Source organism: Leucoraja erinacea, chromosome 13 (genome assembly GCF_028641065.1).
Source record: "Leucoraja erinacea ecotype New England chromosome 13, Leri_hhj_1, whole genome shotgun sequence".
In the NCBI taxonomy this organism is placed as follows: Eukaryota; Metazoa; Chordata; class Chondrichthyes; order Rajiformes; family Rajidae; genus Leucoraja; species Leucoraja erinaceus.
The window spans coordinates 43,680,186-43,692,973 of NC_073389.1; the positions used below are offsets into that span (position 1 = coordinate 43,680,186).

The 12,788-nt window shown below is 41.3% G+C and overlaps 1 protein-coding gene across 2 annotated transcripts in view; it reads left to right on the forward strand.

Annotated features, from left to right (window-relative positions):
* Positions 1–227: 227 nt before the first annotated feature.
* The window catches only part of LOC129702968 (interleukin-10 receptor subunit beta-like), a 44,485-nt gene continuing 31,924 nt past the window's right edge, over positions 228–12,788 (forward strand). The window contains exon 1 of one of the 2 annotated variants that reach the window (XM_055645087.1): positions 228–710. In XM_055645087.1, coding sequence (XP_055501062.1) covers positions 656–710 — 55 coding nt within the window. In that variant the 5' untranslated portion in view covers positions 228–655. Of the gene's footprint in view, positions 711–10,161; positions 11,104–12,788 lie in introns of those variants that run through there. The other variant, XM_055645086.1, reaches the window with a different exon arrangement.

Here is a 12,788-nt window from a genome sequence, read left to right on the forward strand (position 1 = left end):
AAACTCTCTTGATTTATCGTAATGATAGTATTGCAAGTTTTAACAATTAATCATCGAATATGTGTACTTTCTTTTGGGGGTGGGATCTAGTGCGAAACAACACAGCTTTGAGAGCTGAAGTTTCGGGGGAACTTTGTTCAAATCTTTGCGGTTTGGCTTCATTCCCGGCGGAGCTGCGTGACTTTCGGAAAGGCGGAGGAGAGAGAGCGAGAGACAGAGAGACTCAGAGAGAGAGCACTATCCTGTTTCGGCCCGTTCGCTTCAAGCCACCCGGTCTAAACAGGCCAGGTCCGGCCCACCGACCCCACTACCCGGCCCACGCCGGTCTCCCGCCTCAGCTACCTGGCCCGTTCGCCTCAAGCTCCCGGGTCCAAACAGGCCTGGTCCGGCCCACCGACCCCTCCACCCGACCCACGCCGGTCGCGCCCCCCCTCAGCTACCCGGTCCGATCCGGCCCGCCTATCGACCCCGCCGCCCGGCCCGACCCGACCCGGCTCAAGCTCCCTCGGCCCACGCCCCCGGCACCCGGCCCCGGCCCCCGGCCCACGCCCCCGGCACCCGGCCCACGCCCCCGGCACCCGGCCCGGCCCGGCCCGCCCCTCCGTCTGGCCCGAAGACAAGAGGAAGTCGATCTCATTTACCAGCAGTCGAAAACATGAACGCCGTCAGCCGCCGGGTTTCCTTCTTGCTCGGCTTGTTGTGGGCCGTCGGTGAGCACAGTTTGGTCTTTCGGGTGGATGGGGATGATGGGGGGGGGCGAGGGTCTTTGAGGGAGGCGGTTGTCGCCGGGACCGCATCCCCTTGTCCGGTAACCATGTTCGGTGAGGGACCGGAGTACGTTTAAATGGAGCCCAGTCTAAGCCGGGTCAGATCAGTCGGTGTGGCGCGGTTCGGCTCCCCTTCGGCGGAGCGACCCCGCGACCCCCCGAGCCGCGTCTACCCCGCTCCCCATCCGTCAGGCCGGCAGCGGGCAGAGCTTCATCTACTGTCAGGGGCAGAGGAACCAAGAGCAGGGCTCATCTCTCCTCTCTCCCAGTTGTTTTCTATTTTATCCCCCACCTAATGTTTAATAATTCGGTCCGATGTGCCTCTCAAACGACCTCTGTGAAGGAAGGTACCGTAGATGCTGGTTTAAACCAAAGAGATAGACACAAAAAGCTGGAGAGGCAGCATCTCTGGAGAGAAGGAATGTGCGTCTGAAGAAGGATCTCGACCCTAAACGCCACCCATTCCTTCTCTCCAGATATGCTGCCTGACCGCTTGAGAGTTAATACAGCTTTTTGTGTCTATCCGATTCACTATTTCTATTTCATGCCCTTTGTAACCCACTCATCCCCTTCTGGCCCCTTTAAATCTCACCCCAGGCCCTCTGAGGTACCACAAATGTCATCTTGACCCCATTGTCATCAGCGGGGCTCCAAACGAGGACTTTCCTATCTTGAGCGCATCTGTGTTGAAAATATTTACATGTTTACAGAAAAAATGATTAATGCGATATATTGACTAAAGCTTTTTTATAACACATAACTACACAGATGTGTATATGAGATATTTACATGTTGTAATTTCTCCAAGCATGCAAGAATCCTTTGTATAATTAGTTACTGGCATTTTGTTAGTTGTGAGGCATGACAAACATGAAAAACAAAGGAATTTTTACTTTTAAATTATGAAGATATGCTGATGCATGTATGTTTTATTTTATTTTATAGAGATAATGAGATACCTCTAGTTATAAGTTTTGATGTTATTTTTGGAACTTTTGTGATGCTTGTCATACAAAATGTTTATTCTACTTAAATTAAGCTGTGTTTCACTTTTGGCCAAGTGGCAGAATCTCACTGCTGAATCGCAAGTTTGGGAATTTAAGTTCCACGTCTAAGGTTTGATCTGTGGTGTTGTTCTGTTGCAATATTGAAAGAATACAGTTGTTTTATGTTTTTCTCAGGTGGGGAATGATTTCATGGTGTGGTTTTGAAAAAAAGAACAGGGATTCTTATCCTTTATTTCTTGGGCAATGTTTGTCTTTCATTCAACAGCAGATTATTTGGTTATTACCATATTTGCAATTTGAAATAATTATTTCTGCATAAACTGGCTACCACATGCCCTATGTAACCTGTTCATTCATCAGCAAAAAACCTCATTGGAACAATCTGAATTTTCAAAAAGGTCTTATATGGGCAAGTCTCTTGACCACTAAAATGTACAACTGTGAAGTGAGAGACAGATTATTTTTAGTTTAAAGTGATTTTTAGTTGATGACCTTTTGAATGTATTTGTTGACATTTAGCTGTGGGCAGAATTGCCCAGCTCGCCAAGCTCACTGAGCATAAGCAGCAGTGCAGGTGTCCACATATGACAATCTGTGATAGCAGCATCTGTAGACAATTGAGAGAATAGAGTAAATGTCAGTTTTACCATGTCTAGTGGACATAATCTGTGGAGAGGAAGATGGAGAAATACACTGTTGGTAGTGATTTAGAGCCTTTATAAAATTATTTTTGCCTACTTCTTCCAAAGGATACCTCGAGAAAGCAATGAAAGGTTCCATGGTATGCCTTGACTGAGCCTAAATCGGATTTTCTTCCAAATGGAAGACCCGAGGCACGAATGATGCAAAATTAGAAGGAGCTTTTGAGGCAAATTTGTTTTATTATTTGGGGGTAGAGTTCAGAAAAATAAGATTTACGTCAGATAATTAAATTGTGATGGCATGGATGTGATTGTACACATTTACCTTGGTTGTGTGAGTCTAGATGCGAGCTGACTTCTTGGTTTTAAAGAAAGACAGCATAAGCTTAATGACATTTTCATGCTGCAATTACTTCTTGATGCATAGAACAACATCATGTTGCATGCTTACACAACCAGTGTTTTACATGCTAAACTTTGGAATAATGTGAGGACAATTCTTTGTGGAAAATTTGAATTCTGGTTGATTAAATATGGTTCTGATCAATAAAACAGTGTTCAAGTAAGGCTTGTGTGGGAACTAATTTGCATGATCTGCTAGTTTAAAAGCAAGTCTGAAAGCCATTCTTTTTCAGTCACTTCCTCATTCTTTTTATTTTTTTTATTTTATTAGAAGTAAGTACAGTCATATGGCACCAAAGTGCCTAATATATATTTTCATAATACATTTTATGTACAACTTTTTTTTTTTTGTTACATTGAAAAAAGATTAGAATAAGAAAAAGAAGTTAGATAGTAAAGGATAGAAAGATGTGAAATATATAGTGTGTGAAGAAAGAAAACAAGTAAATGAAGAAAGTTGAGAGAGAAAATAGAGAAAAGAAAATAAAATAAAAAAGAAAAGGAGATCATTATTTATAATCTTGACCAACCCTCGTCCAGTCCTGAAACAGTTAATTTTTTACAATTGTGTTGCACCATATGATTAAAAAAAAACGACGAATGGAAACCAACTCGTTATGAATTGGTCTGATTTATCCATTAGGAGGAATCGCATTTCCTCAAGATGAGCGGTGTCCAACATACTTGCAATCCACATTTTAAGCATTGGTAATGATGTACACTTCCTCATTCTTAGATGTCATGAGATCAGAACAGCCAAGGAGGCTCCTATGTCCATTTTGCCAAATGCATCCAAAAATACAATCTCATTACCCACTTTTTAAAATGGGTTCAGTTATGCACCTACAAAGTCTATTTCAAAAATTTGTAGTTTGGTCTCGATTTGTATGCGTTTTCAGACATGAATTCTAAGCAGCCTTGACATCGTAGTTTATCATTCAGCTTCTGAGTCTGCTCCCGCATTATTTAACTAATATCTATATCTACAGAGGATGTCTCGCTCACATGTACATCTACCAGTGTACCAGGGAAATTAGAGTAAAATTAATTAATTGGCTGGCTGGAGAGAGGAAAAAGGGCCTCGACCTAAAATGTCACCCATTCCTTCTCTCCAGAGATGCTGCCTGTTGCACTGAGTTACTCCAATAATTGGTTCTAACTGGCTGGCTGAATTGAAATAGTCTTGAAATAATTTTGCATAGACCCAAAATTATTTCACTGAGACATGTTAGACAGTTATCTCAGTTAGACAGTTCTTAGGCATGCTAAATTGTAACTGGATTTAATATTTAAAAGCCAGAGGAAGAGGAAAAATAAATAGGCATACCATTCCCTTGCAAGATTGAGAAACTATTGAAAGTACATATTTTAAATTTTGGCAGAGGACAGTATTTAACTTAGGATCTTCCACAAATGATTATTCAACAAACATCATTGCTATTGTCTGTGAGTCAAATTATAAATGGTTGCTGGGGCTTACAGTGGTGTAGTGCAGCCAACGTCATCAGCTATCAGTGAAAAATATATGGCTATAAAGTCGAGCTGCTGATTTGCTGTCATTAGTTTTGAGGTACACTACAGGTCAGTATTCGGTGGCAGTCATGGAGTGCAGTCACGGTGGCGCAGCGGTAGAGTTGCTGCCTTACAGCAAAATGCAGCATCAGAGACCCGGGTTCGATCTCAACTACAGGTGCAGTCTGTATGGAGTTTGTATGTGATCTGCGTGTGTTTTCTCCGAGATCTTCGGTTTCCTCCCACACTCCAAGGATGTACAGGTTTGTAGGTTAATTGGCTTGATTAATTTTCTTGATAAAAAAATTATAATAAAAATTGTCCGGGGTAAAATTGTTTAGTGCTGAGTGATGCTCTATCTAGAGCTTTTCAGCATACTACATCTAGATCTAGTATTGTCATAATTTCTACGCATTCCCAGCCTCCCAAGTATGCCTTAAAATCAGAAATTCTGGAAAATCATGTCATAAATGATAGGAGCAGAATTAGGCCATTCGGCCCATTAAGTCTACTCTGCCATTCAATCATGGCTGATCTATCTCTCCCTCTTAACCCCATTCTCCTGCCTTCTCCCCATAACCCTTGACACCCGTACTAATCACGAATCTATCCCTGCCTTAAAAGTAAAATAATTCTGAATCTAGTGGATTTAAGTTTATTTAAAAAAAACTATTTTCAGTATATGATGCAGGGAAAGCATTGTTGATTGTCCATCCTTGCTTGTGTGAGATGGTGAGGGTGGAATGATTCCTTGAACTGCTTTCACTGCGGTGGTGACCAACAATGTCTCCGTGTACTACTGCTATACACTTCAGTTCATCAGCAAATTGTCGTATTTCTTTGTTCACAATTTTTCGTTTCAGTTTATTCTTCATTTGTTAAATTGTTTGGGTGCTTTGCAATTGCCTGTTTTTCCTTATAATTTTCATAAGAATTCAACGGCTGCATCTTTCACAGCCACTGTAGGGCATAAAATCTTTTGAACTGTTGTTAAAGGTGAAATAAGACTTGTAGTTTAGAGATAAAGCATAGAGACAGATCTTTCATTCCTCCGAGTCCACGCCAACAATCGATGTAGTTCTATGTTATCCCACTTTCTCATCCACTTCATACACATTAGAGGTAATTTACAGAGGCCAATTAACCTACAAACTTGCATGTCTTTGGGATGTGGTGGGAACCCAGAGCTCCCGTAGGTAACCCATGTAGTCACAGGTAGAACGTAGAAAATGCACAATGACAGCACACAAGATTAGGATCAAACCCGAGTCTCTGGCACTGTGAGGCTGCAGCTCTACCAGCTGCTCCACTGTGCCACCCAGAACTTAAATTCTTTGATTTTTAGAAATTTAAGTACAGTCATTTCTTGTTAATCTGATATTCATTATTCTAAGTTGTGTGTAACACATCTTAATGCAGTATAAACATGCTAATTAAAATGATAATAGATATCCCATCACATATGTATTTTTCAAGCCAATTGTTAATTTAGCATTATGTTTCAGTCATTTACCTGCCAGTTAGCGCACAAAACAAACATTTTTAAGGCACGTGCATATTTGCAGAAAAATCTAAAGGGTCAAGAGTTAAGAGTGTTTTATTGTCATGTGTCCCAGATAGAACAATGAAATTCTTACTTGCTGCAGCACAACAGAATATGTAAATGTAGTACACTGTAAACAATATTATAAACGAGAGAGAAAAAAAATGTTCAGTGTGTACACATACTCTCAAGTACACACACACACACACACACGTGTATACATATATACACAGACACATACATACATACTCAAAACAAACAATAGTAATACAATAATAATAATTTAAGATAAGATGATACTTGCACGTCTAATGATGTGTAAATTCGCACATATATATTTTGGTCATTATGTTGGAACTTCCAATTTGTCATAAAATAATTTGGTATAAAAATAGGCACTTCAGCTTACATTGTACATGATAAACAATGTGAATCACAATCCCATTTCCCAGCACTCTGCTCTTAGACTGCTATGTATGGTGTTTCAATTATTCATCTAAATATTTATTAAATCCTCTACCAACCCCTCAGGCAGTGAGTTACAGATTCTGGGTAATAGAAAAATAACTTGGTGGCATAGCAGTAGAGCTACTACCTTACAGTGCCAGAGACCCGGGTTTGATCATGACTGTGGGTGCTGTCGGTACGTAGTTTGTACGTTCTCCCCATGACTTGCGTGAGTTTGCTCCGAGATCTTCAGTTTCTTCCCACACTCCAAAGATGTACGTTAATTGGCTCTGTATAAATGCAAAATTGTCCCTAGTGTGTGTAGAGTAGTGTTAGTGTGCATGGATTACTGGTCGGCATGGACTCGTTAGGCCGAAGGGCCTGTTTCCTGTATCTCTAAACTTTAAAAAATAAAAAATAAACCTCAAATCCCCTCTAAAGTTCAAACCCTTATGTAAACCTATGACCTCTACTAAGGGGGAAAGTTTCTCAGTATCTTCTGTATGTCCCCCTATAATTTTATTTGCCTCAGCCAGGTTCTCCTCAGTTTTACTGCTCCACAGAAACAAATGCAGATTATCCTTTCAACTACTCGAATCTGAAGCAGTGCATTCCAGGCAGCGTCGTGTTGAATCTTCTCTGCACTACCTCCAGTGCAATGGGATCCTTCCCATTTCATCTCAATCTGTCAGAGATACTGTCTTTGTTCTACCCAGACCTTCTCAGCAACTGAAAACAAATTTATTTTCTCCCTTTCTTATTTATTTTTCATGGTCTTGAACCTGAAACATTAACTGTTCCTCTTTCTACAGAAACGCCTGACCCACTGAGTTTTTCTGACTTTTTCTGTTTTTGCGTGTAATGTGGTGCAGTACTCCAGCCTGGTCAATGTTTTATAAAACTGTACCACAACCTCCTTATTCATATACGTTATCTCTCTCTAATGCCATGAAGGATCCTTGGACTAGATTCTCTCTGTTCAACACTCCATCTTGCGCTAATACCATGCATTGTAGACACTCTAGTCTCACTATTTCTTCTAAAATGTATCTCTTCACATTATTCAGATTTATATTCAACCTGTGTGGTGGTGGGTATATGGAACAAACTACTAGAGGAGGTAGTTGTGACAGGTACTATAACACCATTTAAAATATATTTGGACAGGTACATGGATAGGAAAGGTTTTGAGGAATATGGGCCTAGGCATACAGGTGGAACTATAGTACATGGGCATCTTGGACAGGATGGGAAAATTAGGCCAAAGGGCCTGTTTCCATGTTGTATGCTCTATGACTTTGCCACAATTCTGCCATATTACTAACTGATCAATAGTCAAAATCTACCTTCCTCATTATCAGTAATCTTTGTGTGATCTTAAAATTACTAATCCTGCCTCCTAGATTTGCACCCAGATCATTTACTATAAATAATAAACATCGCGGTTCCCAGCATCTTTCCATGCAATATATCATTGGTCATAGAATGCCAATCAATAAATAACCCTCAACCATTACACTTTGCTTCCTATCACAAAGACACTGTTGCCATGTTAGTCCTGGTATGTGGATTTCAGAATTGACATTTTAAATTTATGTGTATATGTTTATCGAGGTTTGTGGTTTATCATGTAGACTAGGTCTTATCTGTCTGTACATTTGCATATATTCACACTATGTAGTAATGTATGGTGCTTGCTTTGCAACATTAAGAAGAGGTAGTCTCAACTTTTAAATAGGTTAAGTGTTTGCCTTGCCTCAGTGCCTTTGAAAACTCTACAGATTGGCATTGAGGATGGTAGTTAAAATTCAGGATTGTTGATGGGCACTGACCCTTACTTAGTGGAGTGATTGGTTGGTTTGTTATAGAGCTCATTGTTTTTCTCTATCTGTTGCACTATTTCACTCCAATGGCTTCTAAGTTTAATGCATTGCACGACAAGCCCTGGTGACAAGGAGTATTGGTGCTGATTTCACTGGGACAAAACATGACATTGTTGAATACAGTAGGACAGCATGCTCATGTCCAACCTGTTACATACGACGGGCGGCACAGTGGCACGGCTGGTAGAGCCGTTGCCTCACAGCACCAGAGACTTGGTGTGCTCCTGACCTTATGTGCTGTCTGTGTGGAGTTTGCATGTTTTCTCTGTGACCGTGTGGGTTTCCTCCGGGTGCTCTGGTTTTCCCCCACTTTCTAAAGATGTGTGGGCTTGTACATTAATGGGCCTCTGTAAATTGCCCTAGTATGTAGGGATCAGATGAGAAAGTGGGATAACATAGTATTTTATGGCCTTCCATCATAGTGAGGAGTGTGGAGAATCTACTGTGGTGGATGTTTATGTTAACTTTTATGTAGTTGTGCGTTTTGTTGCTTTTTTTTTAGTATGGCTGTATGGTAAATCGAATGTCACTGTACCTTAAAATATCAAAAATTAGTCTCCAGAAATTATGTGACTTTATACAAGAGGCAAAGGAATGGGTTATAGTTGCTTCCTGAATGAGACATTTATCACAAATAGGAGATACATTTGGAAAGATCTTATTCAGTTTAGGAAACATGTTTCTGATGTTGGGGAGCCCAGAGAACCAGGGGCCACCATTTATGAATAAGGAGTAGGCCAATTAGAATTGAGATAAGGAAAAACTTTTTCACACAGAGTTGTGAATTTTTGCAGAAGGCAGTGGAGGCCGATTCACTGGTTGCATTCAAAAGAGAGTTAGAGCTCTTAAGGCTAGCGGAATCAAGGGGTATGGGGAGAAGGCAGGAACGGGGTACTGTTTGTGGATGATCAGCCTTGATCACATTGAATGGCTGAATGGCCTACTCCTGCACCTATTGTCTATGGCCCTATTTATCCACGAGTGCATGAGAATTTTAACCACCGCAAGCAACTTGTTTAACTGCAATCCACAGACAGAAATCCCAAGTCTATGAAGCAATCTATGACGCCTCCTTGCAAGAACTCTTCCACCAGTTGCTACTGATGCAATGCCACAACTCATCTCACTGTTGTTGAAAGCTAGAATTTCATTTATCAAAAGGAGTGTAGCTGATTGACAGCCTGCAGATTAAGGCAAGCAACAAATACAATCTTGGTTGCAAATTGAACAAACATTGTCATGGGAGATTTCGTAGTTTGAAAATCCACTCGAGCAATAAGGAGCAGAAATTGTCCAGTATCTGCACCATAACAGACACGTTATTGGGTAATGGTGTTGATTAATAACCAATGTATTGACATGTGTTAACACACAATATTCAGTAATGCGTAAAGACATTTACTTTAGAAAAAATGTTTGGTGCACCGGTGGCTCCTTTTGAGCTAAAGGTCTTCTGGAATTCACAGTGTAACACAACATACATCTAACAGTCATTTTACGAACTCTGAAAAAGGCCAATTTTTAATTGAGAAAGGACCAGCTAGGACAACATGAACTAGTTCTGAAAGTTCAAAGTTACAACTTTACTGATGGCCTACAAACAGTTGGTGCAGTCTACATTTCAAGTGTCCCAGGCCATCATGAATAAACATTTTTAGTGGTATGGATGATTGTTGTGTAATCAAGACGATTTATAGATGAAGAGCACAGAAAATCTGATTTTGTAGAAAATGTTCAAGAGATTGTGTGAGTACAGCATGAATTTGAAGCAAATCTCTGCCTCAGGAGGCAGGTTCTCTGGATACTTTCAAGAGAGAGCTAGATAGGGCTCTTCAAAATAGCGGAGTCGGGGGATATGGGGAAAAGGCAGGAACGGGGTACTGATTGGGGATGATCAGCCATGATCACATTGAATGGCGGTGCTGGCTCGAAGGGCCAAATGGCCTACTCCTGCACCTATTGTCTATTGTCAAAGCAACTGAGTGCATTTATTCTGAGAAGTTCTCTACCTTTGGTTTTCAAGTTGATGTCCATGACCTGCAAAAAGTGAAGGAAAATGTACCAAATGCCACAAATCATAGTAGAGTTAAAGGCATTCCAGAGAATGATGCAGTGCCACATGAAACCGGATATTACAACACCAATATATGCTTGATGATTAAGGACACCCACCAGATATGAAGCAACTATGATGAAAGGATAAACACTTAACAACTGGAGCTCTCTTTGTTCATTATGACACCAATGTATAAGTTGAAGCAAGTTATAGTGCAGGTGACTAATAAGCCTTGTGATAAACGATGGACAAGACCACCCCTTTCCTTTCTCTTGCCCTCTCACAAGGAGTGGGTACCAATTATGAGGAAAGCATTTAAAAAGTATTTAGAATGGAGAAATTATTTTACTTTTTGTCAGCCAAATTATTTTCTCTGGTAAACAATTGTAAGGTACCGCTGGCGACATTTGGTCCCGAATCAGTGGTAATGACTTTGGTGGCTTTGCAAATGTAGAAGTGGACAGTTAGTTCTTCTATCATAGTATGACAATATAAACATGTTAAGGAGTTCCAGGCAGAAGACATTTGTCTCTGTGTAAGAACTGGTGGAAGTGGATGTGGGATTTACTCATGTAATGTAGTCAGCGAGGACTTGAGTCGTGATAGTAACTGAAAATTGTAGGCAAGATCCATTCCTTAATTCCTCACCTGAACACTGGTCAAATTTTCTTCAGCCTATCGATGACCCTTTTCATTGAAAATTGTTCAGTCAAGGAACTAGTGAAAGGCCAGGATAGAGTGGAGTGGATGTGGAGATCCCGACTACGGGTTTGTACGTTCCCCCCGTGACCGCATGGGTTTTCTCCGAGATCTTCGATTTCCTCCCACCCTCCAAAGACATACAGGTTTGTAGGTTAATATGCTTAGTGTATGTGTAAATTGTCCCTAGTGTGTGTAAGATAGTGTTAATGTGCGGGGATCGCTGGTCGGCGTGAACTCGGTGGGCCGAAGGGCCTGTTTCCGCGTTGTATCTCTAAATTAAACTAAAGTCAAATACATGGTTTGTGGTAGTATTGCTAAATATACAACAGGGCTTCAAGTTCCTGGGCATGAATATCCTTGATCTATCCTGGGTCTTGCATGTTGATGTAATTACAAAAAAAGCACACCAGTGTCTCTTCTTCCTCAGACGTTTGAGGAGATGCAGAATGACACCGAATACTCTATTGAACTTCTACAGTGTATGGTAGAAAGGATACTGACTGGTTATATCACTGCCTGGTTCAGTGATTTTGAACGCCAAGGAACAAAAAGAGGCTGCAGAAAGTTGTGGACATTGCCTGGTCCATCATTAGTATGGACCGCCCAACTAGTGAAGAAATCTCCAGGAAGTGCGCTAGACCCACACCGCACTGGCCCTGCTCTTATTGGGAAGAAGACATAGAAAATAGGTGCAGGAGTAGGCCATTCGGCCCTTCGAGCCTGCACCGCCATTCAATATGATCATGGCTGATCATCCAACTCGGTATCCTATACCTGCCTGATCCCTTTAACCACAAGGGCCACATCTACTAACCCTCTTAAATATAGCCAATGAACTGGCCTCAACTACCTTATGTGGCAGAGAGTTCCAGAGATTCACCACTCTCTGTGTGAAAAATGTTTTTCTCATCTCGGTCCTAAAGGATTTCCCCTTTATCCTTAAACTGTGACTCCTTGTCCTGAACTTCCCCAACATCGGGAACAATCTTCCTGCATCTAGCCTGTCCAACCCCTTAAGAATTTTGTAACTTTCTATAAGATCCCCCCTCAATCTCCTAAATTCTAGCGAGTACAAGCCGAGTCTATCCAGTCTTTCTTCATAAGAAAGTCCTGACATCCCAGGAATCAGTCTGGTGAACCTTCTCTGTACTCCCTCTATGGCAAGAATGTATTTCCTCAGATTTGGAGACCAAAACTGTACGCAATACTCCAGGTGTGGTCTCACCAAGACCCTGTACGACTGCAGTAGAACCTCCCTGCTCCTATACTCAAATCCTTTTGCATAGGACCCCAAACCATTCCCTCCATGTTTGAGAAAACCTTTTTATCATAAACCATCAAACTCATCAACTGTACAACCCTAACCACAGCCCTACCTCAGCACGAACTACTAAGGACTTCGTATAAGGTTGCACTACATACTAGAACAACTTACCGCAGTACCTTTGATAGAGAAGATTCAGAACACACTTGAGCCTAATTCCACTTAGCCTGTAGAGTTGTACAAAAACAAGTGAGTTATTAAAACATTACCATACAATGCAGTTTCTCACAAAACACAAAACACATGCACGTGTTTGTCATACCTCCCATCCCCACCTTCCATTGTTCTATATCTGGCTAATGATACCATCTTCCACCAACTTGAACATTTGCAATGTTTTTGTGGTCGGTCCAACCAAATCCTAGACTGCACTGTCTCCTCTTGCCACTTTAGCTAACCTCTCCTCTCTAGCCACTCCAGCCCCAAGATGGTCTGTGGAACTTAATGTCAAGAGGTACTACAATGGGCTGTCAGTAGTACCTGTTAACATTAAAAGCCAAAGAC